This window comes from Muntiacus reevesi, chromosome 2 (genome assembly GCF_963930625.1).
Source record: "Muntiacus reevesi chromosome 2, mMunRee1.1, whole genome shotgun sequence".
Lineage (NCBI taxonomy): Eukaryota > Metazoa > Chordata > Mammalia > Artiodactyla > Cervidae > Muntiacus > Muntiacus reevesi.
The window spans coordinates 61,150,867-61,174,030 of NC_089250.1; the positions used below are offsets into that span (position 1 = coordinate 61,150,867).

The window sequence follows — 23,164 nt, forward strand, 5'->3', positions numbered from 1 at the left end:
GTCCAGATTGGAGGCCAGCCCACTTGAGGGGAAAGGACATTTCAGGCAGAAGGAATGGAAAGTACTGATGTGAGATGGTGGGAGATACAGATTGTGTTCAAGGACTGGTAGCTCTAGAGTGAGGGGGAGAAGTGAGGGAAGGGAAACTGGAGAGATGGCTCTAGAACAGGCAGACCTGGGAGAAGCTGGGCAGTGGGTCCCCGCTGAGGACATGGAGATGGCCAGTGGGGTTCCCAGCCCTGTGTCCCCAGGTCCTGGGCAGGAGGATGCTGCTGTTCTGGGGGTCACTGCTCTGCTGGGGGCTGCTGCCCCAGGCCCAAGGCAAAGCCCGGCACTTAGTCTTCACGCGCATCAGCAAGGATCAACTGGAAACAGGTAAATTTTAAGGGGTTCGTGGTGAGAGGAAGGAATTCCGGGAAGAGCAGGGAGGGGGAGTGGTACCACCTCCCTGCTCAAGGTTTTTCCTCTGCTGGCCTCCCCACCTCCCTGCTCAAGGTTTTTCCTCTGCTGGCCTCCCCACCAACCAGCAGCAGAATTTGCCTTCCTTTGCCCAGAGCTGACCCCCGTATCCTCTGCTCTAACACTTGCTGTGGCTCCCTAATCCCTTCAGAAGATCCTCCACGCTCCTCATCCTGGTTTCCAAGGCCCTGCCTCTCCAGCCTCTTCCACCACTTGCCCTGACTGGCCCTAGAGACTTCCCAGCTTGTGCTGTTCTTTACCGTATTCTTTACCCAATACAACAGATTCTGATTCATCCCTTAAGGCCAAGGTCTAGAAGCAGGTTCCTTCCACTGGGTTCCCACAGCCCTTTGATGAAGCCTCATCTATGGCCTTATCCAAGCATATTATACTTGTGATCCTGTCTGTCTCTCTCCCTAATTCTGCTGTGAGGTCCATCTTACCCATTCACCTCCTACCCCATTCGGCATGATCCAAACTCACTGAACTTTCTGTTTCATACACCCACTAGGCTCATCACCACCTCAGGGCCTTTGCATGTGCTGTTGCCTCTGTCTACATTGCTCTTTCCCAATATCTTGCAATAGTGGATTTCTCCACTTCATTCAGGTCTCAGCTCAAATTCCTCCCCCTCAAAGAGGCTCTCCCTGATCATCGTATCTAAAACAAACTTCCCCCCATCATGCCCCAACTCAACTCCATTCTATTTTCAAAAATTGCTTTGCTTGCTTATCTAAGGGCTCAGTTGTCGTCTTTCACTGCCCCCACCCCTAGAATGTAACCACCATGGGGGCACGAGCCACAGGGTTCCTGGTCCCTGAGCCCGGAAGAGAGTAAGCGGTTCATGAGTACTTGTTGCTAAATGACTAAATCGCTGGCCCGGGGCAGGTGCTGGTGGGCATCCGTTGAATGACTGAATGAAGGGTGAGCCCTGCCCTGAGGAGGGCCTTGTCCTCAGACATTTCAGACCTGCTCTTTAAACACCGCGTCCTGGACCGTGTGACCAGGATCCCTGTGAGGGGGGCCGCAGGTGAAGGCCTTGCCATCTTGGACCACATGCCCTTCGTAACAAAAGGCCTCTCCAAGAAGAACAGTGGGCTTGACCTGACGCTGGTCAGGGGTCTGTTCTCGGGACAGAGCCTCTTGCCACTGGGGGAGCTGCTCCAGCTCGGGGGGTGAGTTCCTTCTGGTTTTTCTCCCTGCTCAGACTCAGTTCTCCTCTGTCAAGTGGAACACAGGGTGGGCGGTGGGAGCCCCAGTGTCTTTGGAACTTTTCTCCAACCTGGAAAGCCCTCAGCAAGTGCATTTTTGTTGTCCCTAAATCTCTCAAAAGGAAGCTTCCCTGGTGACTCAGACGGTAAAGAATCTACCTGCAATGCAGGAGACCTGGGTTCTATTGCTGGGTTGGGAAGATTCCCTGGAGGAGGTCATGGCAACCCACTCTCGTATTCTTGCCTGGAGAAGCCCCATGGACAGAGGAGCCTGGTGGCCTACAGTCCATGGGGTTGCAAAGAGTCAGACACGACTGAGTGACTAAGCACACAAACCTCTCAAAGCCACTTGAAATCCTCCAGGGAACAAGGCAGAATCTCAGTCAGGGATCTTAGCCGGGCAGCCCTCCAACCCTCCACATTCAGCCTACACCTGGGTATTGCAAACTTGCACAGTGGTGTTTTTTTTTTTTTAATAAATCTGGAGGGTTTTAATAAATGTCCAGGTTTTCTGATTGTATTAGTTTGCTAGGGCTGCTGTGACAAAGTCCAATAAACAGAATCATTTAAACAACAGAAATTCAGGAGACTGGAAGTCTGAAATCAGGCATTTTCCATATCTCTCCCCTAGCTTCTGGAGGCTTGCTGGCAATCTTTCATTTTCCTTGGCTTGTAGAATCATCACCCGATCTCTCATCTTCACTTGGCAATCTCCCCGGGTGTGTGTCTATGTCTGTGTCCAAATTCCCCCTTTTGACAAGGACCCCAGTCACATTAGACAAGAGCCCCACCCTACTCCAGGATGACCTCATCTTAACTCTATCTGCAACAACCCTATTTCTAAATCAGTTCACATTATAAGGTATTGGGGGTTAGGAACTCAATAATATATGAACTGGGCAGTGGGGGTGGGGGGGGGGTTGCGGAGACAGACACAGTTCAACCCATACTAGCAATTCTCTCTATAACCAAGATCTGGCCCAGCTGGCCTGATCTCCCCCATGACAGTTATGCATGTGGGATCCTTAGTTCCTAAGTCAGTCCTGAGTCACCACTTCTGGTAAAATAAGTACCAGCATAAGTGAATGCTGCTTATGAAGGTTGTGGTATGGGTTCCTCCAAGGTCAACCTCAGTAGTCACAGGTATGCCTCCAAATCCATCTCTCAGCGTGAGCAGGGAGAGCCAGAGAAGCCCTACAATGAGAGTCCAGAAGTTTTCTGATGAGGGTGAAATGGAATGAAAAGTCAGAGCACTAGGGAGGGTGGGGGTGCTTCCCAGAGAGGCCTGGAGGGGGAGCTGGGCCCACACCCGCCCCAGTGAGTGGTAGGACTGGCCACCACTCACCCCTGCCCATGCATTGGCACCACCTCTGCCCACCCAGCCTGGCACAGGCTTGGAAAGCCCATAGGAAAAAACACACAAGGTCCAAGTCATAATTCAAAGCTCTTTGGAAGTTTCCACGCTGGAGGCAGGCATACAACCCTTGAGGAATCTGACCAAACTGGGTCTTCCTCCAGCACTGGGATTTGTTGCTGTCCACTCCAGTAGGCATCAGATGAATTACCAGCTTGTATCTAACATTTAAAAAGAACTCTGAGTTCCTCTTAGCTCAAAGAGATGCAGGGACCTGAGGCCATTGCAGGGAGCAGGAGGCTCATGTCCTCCCTCCTGGATGCTCAGCTGGGCAGGTGGTCCCTGGGCAGCAGTGGGATCACCAGCCATCTTGCTTTCTCTAACTCCTGCTTGCTCTTTTTTTTGCAGAATGCTTTTATCTGAATTCAGATCTGTTAGATGGGCACAGATAGCTCCTCTACTGTATTCTCACTTTGTGCAGGGTGACACTGACACCCAGAGAAAGGAAGGGACTTGCCCAAGTTTCCAAGGCTTAGAGGCTGCAACGAGAGCCCAGTGTTCTGTAGTTGGGCTAGAGGTCATGGTAGTGAAAAGTGAAAGCTTTAGTTGCTCAGTCATGTCCGACTCCTTGTCCATGTCCTCTGTGCATGGATGGGATTCTCTGGGCAAGAATACTAGAGTGGGTTGCCATTCCCTTCTCCAGGGTATCTTCCCGACCCAGGGATGGAACCCGGGTTTCTTGCATTTCAGGCAATTCTTTACTATCTGAGCCACCAAGGAAGCCCTGAGGGTCATGGTAGGGGTTGTCCAAAAGCTGCCCCTGCCTTTCCTGGTAACTGCCCGAATTCTAACCGATACAGATACACACAGTCCACAGAGTCACAGGGGGCTTACCAGGCAACACAAAAACACCCCCACGCACACTGCTCACAGGTTGGTCATAGAAGATTCCGAAGGACCCGAGGTCACCTTGCAAGTCCTGAGTGACAGCCTGCTGCAGGTCACGTTGCGAAGCAAACTGTACCTCTCACTCCAGGGGTAGGTGTGCACGGGTGGGTGGGTGCTTTCTCCCCACCTCTCTCAGCTCCAGGCAGCCGTGCAAGGCTAGCAAAAGCATGCTGCCTGTGTCACAGTAATCCTTGAAACTTGGGCATGTTTCAAAGTCATTTTTTCTTTTTTTAAAAATATTTACTTATTTGGCTGCGTTGGGTCTTAGTTCCTGCATGTGGGATCTTCATCGTGGTGCCCAGGCTTCTCCAGTTGTGGCTCAAGGACTCAGTAGTTGCAGCATGCAGTCTTAGTTGCCCCATGGCATGTGGGATCTTAGTTCGCTCACCAGGGATTGAACCCACGTCCCCTGCACTGGAAGGCAGATTCTTAACCACTGGACCACCAGGGTATTCCCGAAGTCATTTTTTCTCATGGAAAAACTGTAGGAGAGGGACCTGCCACACAGTGACTCACCCAGTGAATCTGCAGCAGAGGCTGAGATAAACCCTCTGACGTCCCTGTCAAGGGATATGTGTCATCTGGAGTAAAAGGTGGATGCTTTCACAGGATGATCCGAGGAGGGTCTGGTTCAAGCTCACCCTGAGGCCCAGCACACTGGAACTCAGCTTGAGCAAGGCCATCTGTCCTCTGGGCTCATCCACAAAGAGTTATGATCAAGTCCTCTGCGGCCCTTGCCTGTTGTGAGAGTTCACTGCCAGTCTGAGAGCTCAGACCGCGAACTAAGCGGTGGATGATATGCCATCCTGGGGTTGTAAACACAACAGACAACAGAGGGAGCAATACTGGCAGCCTTGGCACATCAAATAGGAAATCTCCTTACGTTGCCCTTAGGAACATCCAATCTCACCAATAAACAATTATTTTTTTATGGCATTTTTTGTTTAGCTTCCCTTTCTAATTGAAAAGTGAGCACCAAGAAATATTTCTTTGATAGGGATGTGACCACAGAGAAATATATCTCTGTTATACAAGAAACATATTGTCGCCCTTATAATGATGCACAGTAAAATTGCACATGACCCTCGGCCTGGTGGGGACTGTAGTAAACTGGAGCGCATGTGGCCCATGTCCCGCTCACATCAGCCGCCCTGTGAGGACACTGACCCAGAGCTGCCAGACCTTTTAGGTTTTCCCAAAGTTGGAACTCCGTGTTTTTAATGAGCCCTCCAGACAACGGCAGGGCCCCACCTGCCGGTGAGTTCTGGACTCTGTCTTGGGCTGTGATTTGGAGCCTGCCCAGACACGCTGTGCCTATAGGATCCTGCGGCTCAGAGTCATCAAGAACATCCGCATCGGGGCTCGGCTGGAGCAGACGGGGAACAAGACCCACGTGGCCTTTGAGGAGTGCCACACCCCACCAGGGTACCTGGGCATCCAGGTTCTGGAGCAGTGAGTACCCACCCCCTTCCTGTACTCAGCCCTCCACTGAGACTCCAGGCGGGGGCTGCCTCTCCCCAGCCTAGCCTGTCAGGGACAGGGTCATCTCCGAGGCCACCAGCTGTACACACCCTCCATCAGCATCTCCTGCCCCCGTGCTGAGTGTTATGGTCAAAGTGTGCATCCATGCACGTTGAATCTTGGCTCAGCTGTTTCCTAACACTGGGAGCCCTGGCCAAGCTATCTGACTTCCAGGAGCCTCAGTTTTCTCGCCAATAAACAGCATCACTCAGAGAACCCTGGCCACCCAGGGTGGTTGTCGGGGAGAGATGAGCTAACCTATGTGAGCTGCTGAGCACAGAACGTGCCACATAAAGTGGCCACTGCCTGTGACTCTTTTTAAAAAGCTAATATGTATGTATTTATGGCTGTGTCGAGTCTTCATTGCAGTATGCAGGCTCTAGAGAGCATGGGCTTAGTTGTCCAGCGGCATGTGGGATCCTAGTTCCCTAATCAGGAATCAAACCCAGGTCCCCGGCCTTGGAAAGTGGATTCTCAACCACTGGGCCTCCGAGGAAGTCCCCTACCTATGATTCTTAGTATACCTAACACAAAAGCCACCTCCTCCAGGAAGCCTTCCATTGACTTCCACTGCCAACTGTGATCTCGACCTCTTTGAAAATCCCAGAGAACTTTATCAGAGAGAGAAATAAAGCGACAGAGGCAGAGAGGAGGCTCACGAAGAAATAAAGTTGAGGAGGACAAAGTCTGGGAGAGAGAAAGCGAGAAGGCAAAAAGGGGAGAAAACAGAAGAGGAAAGTGGAGAAAGAGGGGAGCGGTGAGAAGAGGAACGCCAAGCTGGGAAGGAAGCAGCCATCCTGAGCCTCCTTGTTACACAGACTCGCTGGGATCGCCTCTGCCCTGTCTGGACTACCCCCTCTGGCCTCAGTCTCCCCTTCCATGGTGTCTGAGACCCCGTCTGCTCTCCACGCCCCTAGGATGAACCCCCTCCTGGTGAACAAAGCTCTGCAGTTGGTGACAGATGTCCTGGATGAGGCATTGCCCTTCCTCCTGCAGAAGATAGTGAGTTGCTCATTGTCCCTGTCCCCTGAAAGAGGGGTATGTCTCCTAGGTTGGCCCCTTGACCTCACACCAACCTCAACGATGACCCCCTCATGCCTTTGCTCCAGGTGTGCCCCACTGCCACAATCCTGCTCAACTCGCTGCTGGAAGTCCTGTTACATATCACTCTGCGTTCGTAGCTCCTTGCCAAGGGGAAGTGGGGCTTATCTGCTGCCCCTCAACTGCATGCCAGGAACTCATCTAGGCTCTGGGAATATGGTGGGAAATAAAACAGACAAAGCTTTCACATGGGGAGCCTACTTCCTAGTGGATAGGGGAAAGGGGAATTATTATGCCTTATGACCTTGGTAACTCATTTCCCACTCTGAGCCTCAGTTTCCCAATCTGTAAAATGGGATTAACCACAAGCTCGCAAAACGGACTATTGTGATAACATGTATAACCTGGCGCAGAGTTATGGCTCAGTAAATGTTCATTGTTACAAGTTGCTCAGGCCATCCCACAATGAACATAAAGCTAAGCAGAGAAGGAAAAGGAATTTCTACTGCTTCTCAGCCTCCCCTTCCATCCTTCCCCCTTCCATCCATCCCCCAGGGTGGCTGGGGCCCAGCTTCCATTTCTTTGTTGCAGCTCCAGCCAGCTCGGGCCCTGAAGACTTCCAGTACTATGTCACCACCACAGAATTCACAAAAGAGGCCATCCTGATGAAAGTCCAGGTGAGCCAGCTCCTGGCCAGGGCAGACCCTCTAGAGACATCCACAGGTCTGGGGGAGGATAGGCATGGAGGAGAATGAGGTGAGGCTTCTCTGGATAGGAAGAAGACAAGGAGCAAGTAAAGAAAGTGGTGGGCAAAAGAGGAGGAAAGAGGGGAAGAGAGAAGAAAGGACAGAAACGGCAGGCCCTGCCCTCCAGGGCTCACAGTGAGCCTGGGGAGTCCTGCTCAACCCTGGAGAGCAAGAGAGGCCACAGGGTTGTGTGTTCCATGAGCGAGAATTAGGATCCAACATAAGGGCAGGTGGGGCAGCCCGGGAGCAACAAGACAGTGTATAGTGCTCAGCTGGAAGGGACCCTCAGATGAGGAATCTGAGGCCAGGAGAAGGGACGAGGCTAGCTGCCCCCTCCTCTGTGGGATGGTAGCAGGTGGGTCAGGAGGACAGGAGAATTTGAGTGGACAGGAAAGAGGCACTGTTAACAAAGTCACAGAGAAAGGAATGGAGTTACCTGAGCAATAAGCAAGGAAGCTCATGGTTTCAAAACCAAGCACCACCTCTTACCATGTATAGGATCTTGAGAAAGTCACCCCAGACCCCTGGGCCTCACTTCCTTACCTATCAAATGGTTTCCATCTCCCGGTGCTACTGTGAGCTTGAAATGTGCCTGTAAGTGTTCAGCACTGTGTCTGGCACATAGTGAATCCTCTACGTATTAACTGTAACCAGGTTTTGGCCAGGGAGGTTGTTCTCACTGAATTTCTCCTTCCTCCTTCATTTTTCTGAAGCTTGTGACCCCATGCGGCCCAGGCGAGACAGTCCCAAGGCCTGACTATCTGACCCCCAAGCCCCTCCCAAAATTAGCCCAGGGCAGCCTAGCAGACCTGGTCTTTTCACTGGAAACCTACAATGACATCCTGTCCTGCCTGTACACCAGCAAGGAGATCCATGTGAACTCCCAGGACCCCATGGTGAGTGCTTGAAGAAGGGGAGTATATTACTTTATTGCTCTATTTTTCACATGAAGAAACTGAGGCCCAGATGACAGAAGTGCCTTTTTTTTTTTAAGAAGTGCCTTTCTGGTGGGCCCAGGTAAGTCACTTTCTCTCTCTGGAGGGAGAGAACTCCTGGGGAACTCCTGGAGAACTCCTATTCATCCTTCAGAACCCAGTATAGAAGCTTCCTCCTCTAGAAAGACTTCTTTGAACACCCAGGCCCCTTTGTTTTTCCTCTCTTCATAACATTTATTCTGCAAATATGTATTGTAGGCCTACTATGTGCCACGCCCTGTACACACAGGGTCTCTGCCCTTGAAGAGGTCAAAGTCTATTGGGGAAATAGAAGCTAAACAAGAAAACAATCAGATAAATAAATAATGTATCTATTTATAATGAGCAGAGCAGTGGATAAGCAAGTGACTGGTGGAGGTGAGAGGGCTGCCCTGGACACTGAGGTCAGTAAAGATGTCTCTGAGGAAGTGGCCTGAATGGTAGCAAAGAAGCACACACACACACACAAGTCTACAAGAAGAGCAAGTTCCCAGGGTCTACAAGGGGGTCAAATGGAAAAATCCAGATCGATTACTGCTCAATAGCTCCCAGCATCTCCCCATCACACTCTGAATAAAATCCAGCCTCCTCTCTGCAGCCCTGGAGCCTTGTGTGGTCTGGCCCCGCCCACCTCTCTAGCTCTGTCTTCTCACCCACTAGACTCCAGTCACACAGGCTGGACTGGTGCTCACCTCAGGGCCTTTGCACACACTCTCTCCCGACCTGGAACAATCTTCCCTCCACTGTTGTTCTCAGTGCAAATGTCATCACCTCAGAGAGCCACTCCCCGGCCACCACATCTAAATAGCTAGAGTAAGTTTTTTCTCTCTCCACCCTGCCTCTCTCTTTCTATTCTCTTCTCTTCAAAATATAGATCAAACTGTGTATATGTGTATGAGTAAAGTTATATGTGCAGAGTCATATATTATGTATACATATGTAATACATACACATAAACACACACATGTATATTTGTGTGTTCATTTCCTTAGCTTTGCCTGTTCACTGTCTCCCTCATTCTGAGGTTGGGGACTGTGAACAGTATACTCTGTGAATACTCTGTATACTCTGTACACAGCGAGTGCTCAGTAAACATTGAAATACAGAATCCCAAGATCCATATCTGGAAGAAATCTAGTGTTATTGCTCCATTTTCTACATGAGGAAACCAAGGACCAGACAGGGAAAGTGACCTTCCCAAGTCACCCAGCAGGTAGGATCAGGGCTAGAGCCAAGACTCCTGCTTCTCCACACTGTTCCCTCCTTTTCACACAGGTGATACCTCTAAGTCTAGATATGAACCCTGTGAACCCATGTCCACAGAAATTTTTACACCACTGGGTGAGGGTACAAATGCAAGGGTACTTTGCAGCTTCACTTGTTACAGGGTGAAAAATAAAGTTAAACTAGGAGTCCATCAATAAGGAATTGGTTAAAAAAAAAAATAATAAGTCATGTTATGGTCATATACGGTGGAATACTAGGCAGGTGTTTAAAAGAATGAGGTTGTTCTATATGGACTGATGTTGAGAGGAATAAACAAGGCGCAGGACCATGTGGTTAGAATGTTCCCATCTATTCATTCTTCTGTGTGTGTAGAAAACAGTCTGTCAGGATATACTCCAAAATGTCAACAGTAGTTACCCTGGAGAATAGGATTTAGGGGAAAAGGGTTCAGATGGACTTTTAATTTTTACTGTATACATTTTATAGTGTTTGCTCTGGTGATTTATGATTTTCAAAAATCAATAGAGCACAGATAGTTAATACAAACATGATAAAGCAAGTGCAGGAAAGTGTTAATAAAAGAATCTAGGTACTAAGTATACACATGTTGTCTATAAAATTCTTTTAACTTTGCTGCATGTGTGAACATTTTCACATAGTACTTCCCTGGTGGTCCAGTGGCTGGGAGTGCAAGCTCCCAATGCAGGGGCCCAGGTTTGATACTTGGTCAGGGAACTAGATCCTTTATGCTGCAACTAAGAGTTTGCATACAGTAACTAAAGATCCTGTGTGCCACAACTAAAACCTGGTATAGCCAAATAAATAATTATTATTATTTTTTAAAAGAAAGAAAATTTTCACAATAAAATATTGGCCGGGGACTGGGGGGAATCATTGAAACAATAACGTCAACCTTTCCAGGTAAATCATGGTGAGAAGCCAAATGAATGGCTCCTCCTATGCTGAGACTGAGTGGTGTGTCGGTATTACCTTCAGCCAGGGACAATTACATCTCACTGAACCCCACTGACACCCCTCCCAACCCATGAACCTGCTCAGAAAGGATCTGCAGGATTCTAAAGGCCAACGCATATCTTGCCCTTTTTCCAGGCTGCCAACCTCATCCAGCTATTGTCACTGAGTGCACTGGAGCCTGAGCCCAAGGTGGGTGTGTTGCCTGCTTCTCCCCCAGCACCTCGGGCAGGATCTCAGGAAAGATTCTAGAACAGAGGACAGGACTGGACCACACAGGCACGTTGCATTTGGCTAGACTTTCCTACTGTGGACTCTGGAAATCACTGTACCTTCTTCATAAGTGATTAAAAGGGACAGTTCACTTAGCTCATTGTCCCACCCAGGTGACATGGCCATGAGGCTGTCATTATTCAGTACTGAATAAAACCCCAAGCCTGCTAAGGCATACCCAAACACATGGCAGATAGCAGTGACCAGAGACTGTGTGCCAGACCGCTCTACCTACATCAACGTAATCCTCGAAAACCTGCCCTCTCACCCCCTTTTGACACTTGTGCAAACTGAGGCTGAGCAGAGTGACTTTACTTGCCCACACTCACATTGCTCAGTAAGAGGCAGAACCAGGATTTGTTCTGGTCCCAGACTCCAAGATCCATGCTCAGCATGCGCTCTCCAAAGGCTCTGAGAACAGGGAACCTGATGAACACAGAATAATGACAATAACTACAGTAGACAGGGCTTCCTTGGTGGCTCAGATGGTCAAGCATCTTCCTGCCACGTATGAGACCTGGGTTTGATCCCTGGGTCAGGAAGATATCCTGGAGAAGGGAATGGCAACCCACTCCAGTATTCTTGCCTGGAGAATCCCATGGACAGAGAAGTTCATGGGATCACAAACAGTCGGACACAACTGAGCAACTAACACACACACACACACACACACACACACACACACAATAGATAACAATAGTGCTACTAGGAGCAAAGTTCCTTTCTAGGCACTTTACATTAATTTACTCATTTAACCACCACAACAACCTGCTGAGGTAGGTATGAATATTATCCCCATTTTACTGGGTTGGCCAAAAAGTTTGTTCATTCCAAAAGCTGTTATGGAAAAACCCAAATGAGATTTTTGGCCAACCCTATGCAAAGCATGAAAGTTGAGGCACAGAGAAATTAAGAGAGTTGTCTCAGGCCACACAGTTTAGAAGCAGCAGAACTAGACTCTGGCTCCAAAATCTATACTCTTATTCACTTTGCATGTCCAGGAAAAGGGGGATGTCATTTCATGTCAGAGGAGCTCAGGGAGGGTATGTGACCTTCCCAAGGTCACACAGCAAGTTGCTAGAGAAAGAGAGTGAAAACTCAGACACCCTGACTCCTAAGATGGCCTTGTTCCCGTCCTTCCCAGCCGGGGGCTAAGGAACACCTTCTTCTGTCCCAGCCGGCACCTTCTCTGCTTTCACCTTATTTAGACTTCTGATCAATCCAGAGGGAACGTGGGACTGACCATCAGCCTCCCTGAGCCTCCCATCGTCCACCTTGACGGCCACACAGCCTCCGTCATCCAGCCGGGCTCCCTGCTGCTGCTGGGGTCCAGCAACACCTCCCCCATCTCAGTTTCTTGGGTGAGTAAGCCTCTAGGTTCTTTGTTCCTCAAGGAACTTGGGGTCACTTGAGGGCCCCTCCAGGGCCAGCTGACTGAGGCAGTGTGACAGAGGGCAGTGGCAAACCTTGCCGCCATGACATCTGCTAACATTTCATAGCCGTGCCTGTTGTGAGAAAATTAAAATACTTTCACACCTGCTCCCCTAAGTCCAGCCCCCGTGCTCCCCTAGAGATCTCTTCAGCAACTAAAGAATTTTGCCTCTGATACCTTCTTGACTCTCTCTTCTGGACATGGCTACATTTAAACCTTTGTCCACAAAACCAGGAGAAAACTCAGAGAGATAGAGTTCATGAAGGGCTAAATGTGATTGTATTCTCCGCTCCCCGAGAGAGAGAGAGGTGACCCAAGCTAGAGAGGAGTGGACCCTGGGAGGAATTCTGGGGAAAGACAGCTCCATCGAAGTTTCAACCCCTCTATCCCGAGCCCCGCTGGGGTTCCTACTTCCCACTCCGCAGACCTTGAAACTGGGAAGGTGCTGTGTCTTAGCAACTAAACAACTGTGGGGCAGAAAGGTCGCTCCACTATAGGTGAGTTTAGGAGCATCTGGTGTGTGTAACTGGATCCTGGGAACTTAGCTGGCATGATTCTCTGGACCAGAGATCAGTCATATCTGACTGGCAGTAAAAATTCTAGTTTAGGAGGTAACCGTATAAATTATGGAGACCCAGGGACAAAACCAAGGGGTCCTCTGGCTTCCAGCAAGTGATTCCACCACCAAATGACTCACTGCAAAAAGCTTTCCCTCCACTGAGCTGAGCTTCCGCCTCCTCTCGTATCCAGCCCTGGCCTCCAGGAGCACCCAGCACCCCACCCCCGGCCCCAGTGCTCTCTCCCATGGCAACACCCACACATTCGTGGTCTGAACTCACAGGAGCCAGCAGCTGGGGCTGGGGAGAGGATGGGGTGAGGGGGGCTGGCCCTGGACAATGTAGGGTGGGGGTGTAGGAAATCCCTCCGTCTGGAATGTGAATTCCTCTCCTGTTCTGATCTAATCTCCACTCCTCATAGAAACTCCTTTCAAAGGCTGTGTTTTCCTCAAAAAATCAGGAATTAAAACTTCAGTTCACTCCAAACAGGTAAATATTTTTTGGTTTGGGATGTTCAGGAAAAAAATGAGAGGGTTGACAGAGAGTGTGGTTTCGGGGTGCAAGTCTCCCAGCTCACTGTCAGCTGAATGGAGCCATTGAGAGGAGGAGGGAAGGAAAGGGGCAGGGGGAGGTGTGTTGTGACTTGAAGTCACTGAACATTGCACCCTTCTCCCACCCCAAGCAACTGCCATGACCTAAAGGGGTGACTTCTTTCCCAACAGCATTACAGTCATTCTGGGCCCTTACCCCGCTGGCCTTGCAGAGCAGGTGAGCCTCTTTCCTTACCCTTGGCTTCTCATGGTTCTGAAGGACCCACGCACAGGCCTGAAAGAAGGCCCTGAGCCTCTGATGTGGGGGTGGGAAGCCTCACTAGCTTTCTGGGTGATCTTATCCTGCCCACAGGGGTGGGGAGAACCCTGAGAATGTCAACTTGTCTGTTTCATTCTTTGATCCACTTAACAAGTTGGTCCCCAAGAAGCTCTGGCCCTGGGGTTTTCTCTGGCCCAACCGGTTTGCTGGACTGCCCTGGAGAGAAACAAAGAATCTTACTGTGACCTGGGGTGAGGCGACCCTTTTTCAGGGCCCCCAGTGTTCCCCAGTCCCTTCACGAATCTGGTCGTCTGGCTCCAATGCCCTTTAATAGTGGAGTTCCAGAACTACTCCTGATCTCCTGTGGGCACCTGGACACTGGAGTCCCCCCATTCCCATGGTCGGAATCTGCCAAGCCAGCAGAAGTGACCTTCTTGTTCCACTTTCATTTCTTGTAGAAAGAACGTCTGGAGGCCTTTCTCTTCGAGCTTCTGAACTGGAGGGTCCTGCCCCATCACAACAGTGAGCACCACTGTGTTTCTACTCAGGCCCGCATACCACGCGGCTGGGAGCCACATCAGCCATGCCTGCAGCCCCACGCAGACAGCTGGCTTCTGCCTTGTCCCCTGGGTTCACTTGAGAATTGCAGAGACCCTGAAGTCTGGGGGTGGCAGATGGGGGGGTGGGAGAGGGGCCACCTGTGCCCTCCTGTTCTTTGCTCAGGCCACTAGTGGTAACAAGAGCTCAGAGTGGGGCGAGGAAGGGCTTCATAGGGAGGTGGGGGTAACATGACGGAAAGTAAGAAAAAGAGAGGCCCTCAGAGGTGGTGCAGCCCACAGCTCGGAGTTCCTACACCTGCAGAGGCCAGGTAGGTAACACACCTAAAGGAAGCAGCCCAGATCAGGCCTGTGGAGAACACGTCCCATGTTTAGTGGGCAGCTAGCACTCAGCGGTGGCTTCCCAGGTGGCTCAGTGGTAAAAGAATCCACCTGCCGTTGCAGGAAACAGGAGAGATTTGGGTTCAATCCCTGGATCCGGAAGATCTTCTGGAGGAGGTCATAGCAACCCACTCCAATATTCTTGCCTGGAGAATTCCATGGACAGAGGAGCCTGGCAGGCTATAGTTCAGGGGGTCCCAGAGTCGACACGACTGAGCAACTGAGCACGCATGAGCACTCAGCTCAAATGAGAGCAGGGAAGATATTTTTTACCTTTGCAAGACGCCAGAAAGCTGAACTTTTTGAGACATCACCTCCATCTTAGATAACAGCAACAAAATCAAACTTTCCCGAAACACCCTTGTCTTAGTTTGGGTTTCCTGGGAAGCAGACCCTGAGGTAACAGAGTGCAGGCAGCAGGAAGTGGTCCCAGGAAGATGGAGGGGTGAGGAAAGTAAGTCTTCCAGAAATGCAGAGCGCAATCAGGCTCTTCTGCCCCGTGGCACTCACAGCTTCCCTCTCCCCTTCCACCTCCCCTGATGCGGCCTGTCTACCCATCACTGCCTACCCAACACCCGCTGCTCATCACCCGTCTACCCACATGATTATTTAGCCATTGCCTATGACCCAGCCAGAGGGTGAGCTGCCGGAGGGCAGGGACCCCTGGTTTTGTTTTTTGTGTTCCTACACCTTGTCCAGGACTCCCACCCAGGAGACCCTCAGGAAAGACTAATACAAGTGGGATAAACAGTTCAGACCTCACTCACCTCTGAGAAATCATCTGCCTTAGCCTCCTCCTCTTTCAGAGAGACCCAGAGATGTCCCCCATGGAATTACTCAAGGTCACTCTGCAAGTCTGGCAGATCTGAGCCCAGAACCCTGGCTCCTTGTTTCCCTGACATGAGCTTTCCTCTGTGCTCCAGCTCCAGGACTCGAGTTAGAACTGCAGAGTGAAGCCAGAGAAGCAGAGAGCAGCTCAAATGCTGAGCAGGCAGAAGGATTTACCATCTGTTCTGTGACCCATGGTAGCCAGGGAAGGTTCTGGGCATGAAGTTAGCCAATTCATTTTCAAGAAGGGGAACCAACTGGAGGTGGAGGATGGTAGTTACAGACAGTCCAACAAGGCAGCCAGAGTTCAAGTGGGCAAGTGTTAGTTGTATCCGACTCTTTGCAACCCCATGGACTGTAGCCTGCCAGACTCCTCTGTTCATGGAATTCTCCAGGCAAGAATACTGGAGTGGGGGTCTTCTTCTCCTTCTCCATGCCCTTCTCCAGGGGGTCTTCCTGACCCAGGGATCGAACCCAGGTCTCCTGCATTACAGGCAGTTTCTTTACCATCTGAGCCACCAGGGAAGCCCCCAGGTGGGCAGGGATGCAACTTTACTTGGGAGAGCAGAGAGGAGGACACACCCAGCCCCACAGACACCTGCCCACAGCACACTGAGCTTCCCCGCCCTCCCCTCCTGCAGACCTGCTCAGAGAACAAGGCCTCCTGCTGCCCAACATCAAGGGCATCTCCTTTGACCAGGCGCAAATGGAGCCCTCCGAGGTAAATGCTGGGAAAAGGAGCTTCCCGGGGCCCACATGGGAGGTCAGAGCTACAGGGGCCGTGGGGTCCCATAGGGGCTTGTCCCCATCCCACAGATGGGGACGCTGAGGCTCCAGCAGAGGAGGTGCTCCCTTGACCTTGCTCATCTCACTGTCTGTTCACAGCCATACTGGGTGGGCTGCCCCATTTACAGATGAGGAAGCTGAGGCTCTGAGAGTGGGAGGCTCCATGAATCCCTCCAGGAGCCATACCCCTGGCTCTCCGAGAGCTTCTAGGCCTTACACAGGTGATCTTCACAATTAGCTCCATGAAGCTGATGCTATTACTTTTCCCATTTTACAAAAGAAAGGTAGAGAAACTTGCCCAGGGCAGCAGAGCCAAGATTCCAACTGGGGTTCATCTGACTTCAAAGCCTGTACCCTTAGCCTGGAACACCCACCATGCTAGAATTGGGTATCCTGACCCCCAAAAACAGGGCTTCTGCCTCTTGCACCTACTATCTGAATGCCAGGAAGGGAAGATGCAGGTGATTCCATTGGCATTTGCCAGCTCTGAATTTTCCCCCAGAGTCGCCTCGCCCCTTCGGCCCTCTGGTCTTCCCTCTGTGCGTGAACCTGAGAAGAGGCTGACAGGAAAGGACAGAGCTTAGAAATACCCTTCATTTCTTTGTTCCTGCCTTTAAAAGACCCCCACTCTTAAACAGCAGCACAGGGAAGGATGTTTGGTGCAGGGTAGAGAGAGTCACAGAACTTCCTGGTTCTGAGCCTGTACAACCTCAGGCAAGCCACTAGCAGTCTCTCAGCCTGTTGTCTCTGTTTGCGTAATGGAGAGAAAGATAGTTCTCCCCCTGGGCCAGAAGTGAGGGTTCCCCTCACAAACACAAACAACCGATAAGGTCAATATTTGACAGAATGTGACCCACCACCCCAGACATACAGTTCGAGCTTCAGGACCCCCAGTTATGCCAAATCCTGGACCCAGCACTCCTAGTTCTCAGTCCTGACATTCAGGAAACACTAGAAATCTGCTTTCAAGGACCAGAAGTTACTGAGCAGAAGGAGGCAGGGGGGACAGCAGCAGTTCCTATCACAAAACCTCAGCTCCTCGCCTGGGCTGCTCCCCACCCCCAACCTCATACTCTGCCCTAGATTCAACCCAGGATGGCCCTAGTTGGGAAGGGTCGGCTCCAGGTGACTCTAGCAGGTCAGGGCTGGAAGGGCTACTAGAGGTAACATAGGGGCCCAACTGCTCAGAAATGATGCCACAAATCCTGGCTGTTGGGGCCACTACCCGGAAGAATAATCAAGGCATAGCCCCTGCAGCTACTATATAACCCAGACCTATAGAGGCAGAGGGAGAAGGAAATGGCAACCCACTCCAGTACTCGTACTTGGAGAATTCCGTGGACAGAGGAGCCTGGTGGGCTGCTGTCCATGGGGTTGCACAGAGTCGGACATGACTGAAGCGACTTAGCTGCAGCAGCAGCAGCAGCAGCATAGAGGCAGGGAGACTTCCTAGTGGCTTAGTGGTGAAGAATCTGCCTGCCAGTGCAGGAGATGCAGGTTTGATCCCGGGGTCAGGCAGATCCCTTGGAGAAGGAAATAGCAGCCCACTCCAGGATTTTTGCCTGGAAAATCCCATGGACAGAGGAGCTTGGAGGGGCTATATTCCATGGAGTTGCAAACAGTTGGACAGGACTTAGCAACTAAACAACCATAACAACAACCAAGAGGCAAGGGGAGAAAGTGTGGGTGGGCTCAGTGGCTCACTCGTTAATTCACTTCTAGACTGTCCCACAGTCAAGTTGATGACATATGGTACAGCTCTAGAATGCACCACCTATACTATAGTGTACAAGAATGACACCACCTAGAGTTGGACAGTGCACAACCTCCACATCCTTCCATGGCTGCCCTCATCACTCACTAATTAATTCAGTCAATAAATGTGACTGGCTGCTCTGTGCCTGGCCCTGTGCTAAGTGATGCTGAGATACAAATGAGTTAGACCCAGGGCCTAAACCTTCCAGGAGCTCCCATTCTTGTGGGAAAAGGGTGCAGGAATGGATGGATTCCAGCAACATGGTCAGGTCTGGCAGAGGTTTAAGCATTGTGGTTGCAAACAAGTGAAAGGCTCCAACCCACCTCAGGGTGACCCAAGCAAGACAAACCCCATTGCTACAAAAATATGAGAGTCACCTTGATACACAGGCTCTCAGGACAAACCCCAAAGACTGGTCTGCCCCTTCACTCACAAACATTCCCAAGAACCTCCTCCCCCTGTCCAGCCGGTTCCTGACTGTGCCCTCTGGCCACCAGGGGAAGGCATGTCCTCAGGGCACACAGTCCCTCTCAGGGGTGCCAGGAGCAGTCTCGGGGAGAGCTGGCTTTGTGCATGGTGTGGACTGAAGGGACTCATCTCCCTCCTTCTATCCACAGGACTACCTGCTGCTGACCGTTCCGAAGGAATAACCAGTTCTTACTGAGAGCCAGTCCCTCCCCTCAGCCACAAGTACTCCAGGCCCTGAGAGTCCAAGAATGGCTACAGTCACAATGGGAAATCACAGTTGCAGTAAAGATGATTCTTGCTTGAGGACTCTAGTTCTGAATTTGTTAAGGGGTTCTGGGAAGTGGTCAGGCTGTTCTGAAATGTTTCAATGAAGGGGTTGTCTCCCTGGCCATTCCTGTTTTCCTTTAGCCCCTCAGAGGGGTATTCTGAGTTCTGTATTCAGTGTCTTAGATGGTGGAAGTGCCTCAGAAAATGTAAAAGGGACTTGAACTCTGAAAGCCTAGCCCCTGAGAGGATGGAATATGGACAGGATGGGAGGAACATGTGCACACAGGAACGCTCCCCTGCTCAAGAGGGAGGAAGAAAAGGAAGCAGGAACAAGAGTCCCTAAGAAGAGAGGGACCACAGGAGACAGATGTTTGGGAGGCCCTGAGCAGAGAGGGAAGCAGGCAGACCCTCAAGCAGGTGAGTGCCTGTGAGATGGCCACACCTCAGAGCTCCCCTGGCCCCAAAGGCATGGTGAGCAGCAGAGTGATTTTCATGTGCCCAAGAGCAGGGCCTTGGAGGGAGAGAGCCAGAAGCGTCCTCCTCACCAACCTGCCAGCCCCATGTGGCCCAGGCAGGGCAAAGCAGTGAGCAGAGAAAAGCCAGGCACCAGAGGGCTTTGCAGTCTGAACTGTAAACAGCACCATGGTTGCCAAGGATGGAGGGATGGCCAAGCAGAGGGATGCCCCCTCCCACACATGGGCACCTGTCAAAGCCCACAGCAGGTCGGGCCCCGCCCCTGAAAAAGGCAGATGGGGGGAAATTTCAGACTCTTATAGAGACTCATAGCAGGCTCTGCCTTGAGAATGAATAGGTAGTCAGTCGCTCAGGAACCCCAGCTGGCCTGTGAAACTGGAGAAATTGCTGGGGAGGCCGTTCTGGGGCTGATTCTCTACCATGCAGCCCAAATAATGGGGGAACTCACAGGTCTGCTGCAGGGTCCCTGATGGTAGGAGAAGGTGGGGGCCCAGAGCAGACCACTTGTGAGTTCTTTACCTGACTCCTCAACCTGTTTTACAAGCCTCACCTTGAAGGAAAAAAGCCCCCCACAGGAGCCCCCAGTGCAGGAGCCACCAGGAGGACTTCGGGCAGGAGGGCAGGACCGTCCTGATCTTGGATCTCACCCTTGATGTGTGTATGACACACCCAAGATAAGGTGGAGGCTGGAACATGCTTTCCCAGAGGAGATGCGAATCTTTACCCCCAGCCCAGAATTTTCCCACCTGTGTGTGACCACATCACCTGGCACAAGGTAGATACTAAGTGCAAAATGATTGAATGAAGACTTCCTCAGGACCCTGGCTTGCTCGTCATCAGGAACGACCTGTCCAAGCAGGACAGAGCCTCTCCCTCAGGCCTTAGAAGATCCTCATTCCTCTCCTATGGCTTTACCAGATGCATGTCACTCTGCAGTCTGCAGACACTGTTATCCCATTAAACCTCGTGATAACAGTGGGTGCTCCCTGATAGGGTGTGAGATCACTCCCTTCTGCCAGCAGAGCAACACCACTTCCGATGCTAGAAGTCAAGACAGGGGCTCCAAAGACCACCCTCCTGCTCTCTCCACCCCACGTGGTCCCTTCCGGCTGCCACCCCCATCCCAGGCCTCGAAGCTCAGCTAAGGAGCAAACAGCCCAAAACACCTCCCCTGCTCACCTGCTCTGGTGATCTAAGGTCTTCCCCAAAATGATCCCCCCTGAAGGTCTTCTTAAGAAATACATCTTTATAAGAAGTGATTTTCAATTTATCAAGGCTCATGACCCATGTCTTCAAATAAAAGCTTACAAAGAAATCTGATACATAAAATAGATGACAAGAGAGCTCCTCTGATGGAATGAGACAGGGGGCTGGATCTCTGCCCTCTCTCGTTCCACTTTCTAATCCCCAAAGTGGGCACCTCTGAGAAGCCTCTGTGCTCCATGGAGTGAAGTCATTGAGTCACCCAGGAGGGAGGCCATCAAGAACCCAGAGTGTTGAGTGACATGACATAGGATGGATGTGTTTTTACCAACTGGGATAATAGCCTAAAGAATGGGGAGAGATTTATTGGAAGAAAGAAAAAGGCCCAGAATGAAGAACATGGAAGGCACTCACTCTTCACCACCCAGACCACAACTCCCCAGTTAAGGGCTCTGATTCCTCCACACCCAGTCCAACGCCTGGTCCAATCCTGTTGTCCTACTTTCTAAATAGTTCTCAGATCCACCAGCAGTACCACATTGAACAAGGCTTCCACCATCTCTCACCTGGATTATTCCAGCTGCCTTCCCCCTGGACTCCAAGTAGCAGCCAGAATAGACTTTTCATAACATAAACCGAATCACGTCACTTGCTGGTTAAAAACCTCTAATGGCCTCCAACTCAGAAGAAAATCCATGGTCTTCATCACGGCCCACAAGGCTCTTCCTGACTGGCTCCAGATCAGCCCTCCATCCTCCTCAGTTTCACTGGCCTATGAGTTGCTCAAACACACCAGATCTTCCCTACAGCAGGCTGACCCGAGCTGTTCCCTCTCCCTCATCCCCTCACCCTGTCTTGGGTGGTTTCTTCTTATCAACTAAGGAACCATCCCCTCTGAGAGGCCCTCAACTACTGTCATCTCAGGCTTCATTTCTTTCAAAACTCTTAACACAACTTGTCCTTTATTTCATTGAATTTTATTGGTCTGTTTACTTGGTCTATGTCTGTCTCTCTGACTATAAATCATGAGGGGAGACACCATGGCTCATTAATGCATTCATGGTGCCTGGTACATAGCTGGTGCTTAATAAATGTCTGAGGAATACATAAATAGATGAACTGATGGATGGATGGATGGATGGCTGAACTCTCCTTGCCTCACATGTGGCTGTCACTTTACACACTCAGAGCCACCGTGTTATCTGACTCCCATAAGAGAAGCAGGCAAGGAACTGGTAGCCAATTTAACAGTCAGGGAGAGAAAGTGAGGCTCTGAGAAGCTGAGCCATTCATTCATGCAACCATCCCTTCCTTTGTTCCATGTTTACTGCACACTGAGGGAGACAGGGATGTACAAGATGAGTGAGACAGGCCCCAGCCCTCAAGGATCTCACAGACCAGTGGCACGAGAAGACAAATGGCATATCCTAGGTCAAGGCTTCAGTTTCAGGCACATCTGCCACTTTTGTAGAGAAATAACAGCTTCTCTGAGCTCCAGTTTCTTCATCTCGGAATGGGGATGTAGGTGAGGGTAATGTGCTGCTGCTGCTGAATGCAGGTTGTTGTAAGGATGGAGAGCATTTTTTGAGTGCTTAGGGTTTGGTGGTTGTGGTCACGGTCTTGTATCTTTTCAGTATGATTTCCATGACGTAACCCTCTCCCCATCTCAGGCAAAGCTAGATCCATCCACTCCTCCACCCCTACCCCCATAAAACCCAAGCTGGCTGATATGTAAAATGCCATCAGAGCAACACCTGTAGCTATATATGGAGCCAACTTGTTGCACTTTCAAGCAGCGAAATGTAGCCCATGGATGGTAAAGTCACTCAGAGTGAAAGCAGCAAAAACAATGTGTAGCCCCTCAGGGAATGAATGAAAAGCTCCTCTAGGCATAGACATATTCAGCTTTGACCTACAAACAAAGCAGAGACCATAGCCCTAACACATTGACATCTGTGGGGCAACTGGGTGGAAAAGAAACAGAGTCAAAACAAAGACATCTGCAAATGTCTTAAATACTTAACCTTTTGAAACCACTCATGTATCTGTGACAAGATATATTCACATGTATCATTGTAGTAGGATGTGTCAACAAAACTCTGTCCTCCCACTGAAAGTAAAAACTTTAGTGACATTAAAATGTCTCTATGCCTGCCTTAATTCTGGTAAAAGCATTATAAAGAATCCAATATTTCAGTAAAAAAAAAAAAAAAACCAAATCCAGATTTTCTTAAAGCAAATAAAGTATAAATAGTTGCCAAAGTCTAGGAAAATGGTATAAAATCTGAGAGAAAGGTAGACAAAAAAAAAAATTCTGAAAAAACTAATGCAAGATTACATGATGATGATGACGATAATAAATTATATCATATATGCCAAGCGGCATTCCTGGTAGCTCAGATGGTAAAGAATCCACCTGCAATGCAGGAGACTCAGGTTTGGTCCCTGGGTTGGGAAGATCCCCTGGAGAAAGGCATGGCAACCCACTTCAGTATTCTTGCCTGGGAAATCCCATGGACAGAGGAGCCTGGTGGGCTATGGTCCATAGGGTCGCAGAGTCAGACATGACTGAAGCAATTTAGCACACTCACACGCATATATGCCAAGCATGGTGCTAACTGTTTGACATATTCACCTCACTTGATCCACAAGGCAACCCTATGATAGGTACAATATTATCCTTACTTTATGGATGAGGAAATTAATGCACAAAAAAAAGGTTGGATGACAGCCCAAGGCCACACAAGAGTAAGTAACTAAACCAGGATTCACAGACAGGTCTATCTGGCCCCAAAGCCTGTGCACAGAAATTTTGCCTCTTCCTAAAACACTAACCTTTCACCTTTGATAAATCACAAAGCTCACTGAAAATCTCATGAAAGATATGTACCCTAAAAATGAAAATTAACCCAAATTTTA

The 23,164-nt window shown here is 50.2% G+C and overlaps 1 protein-coding gene across 1 annotated transcript; it reads left to right on the top strand.

Moving 5' to 3' along the window:
• The first annotated feature begins 266 nt into the window (after positions 1-266).
• LOC136158208 (BPI fold-containing family B member 3-like) lies at positions 267-18,483 on the top strand. Its single transcript, XM_065919992.1, has 15 exons — positions 267-375; positions 1,418-1,634; positions 3,958-4,062; positions 5,293-5,424; positions 6,411-6,495; positions 6,603-6,666; positions 7,126-7,211; positions 7,994-8,176; positions 10,592-10,645; positions 11,935-12,087; positions 13,137-13,204; positions 13,438-13,483; positions 13,984-14,047; positions 15,933-16,012; positions 18,451-18,483. Exons 1-15 carry the CDS (start codon positions 267-269, stop codon positions 18,481-18,483), a joined length of 1,479 nt encoding a protein of 492 aa, XP_065776064.1.
• Positions 18,484-23,164: the final 4,681 nt, after the last annotated feature.

Coding starts and splice junctions, on each gene's coding strand:
- LOC136158208 (XM_065919992.1), top strand. CDS start 267: ATGCTGCTGTTCTGGGGGTCACTGCTCTGCTGGGGGCTGCTGCCCCAG. Junction 8,177..10,591: donor TGAACTCCCAGGACCCCATG/GTGAGTGCTTGA, acceptor CCCTTTTTCCAG/GCTGCCAACCTCATCCAGCT. Junction 16,013..18,450: donor CGCAAATGGAGCCCTCCGAG/GTAAATGCTGGG, acceptor TTCTATCCACAG/GACTACCTGCTGCTGACCGT.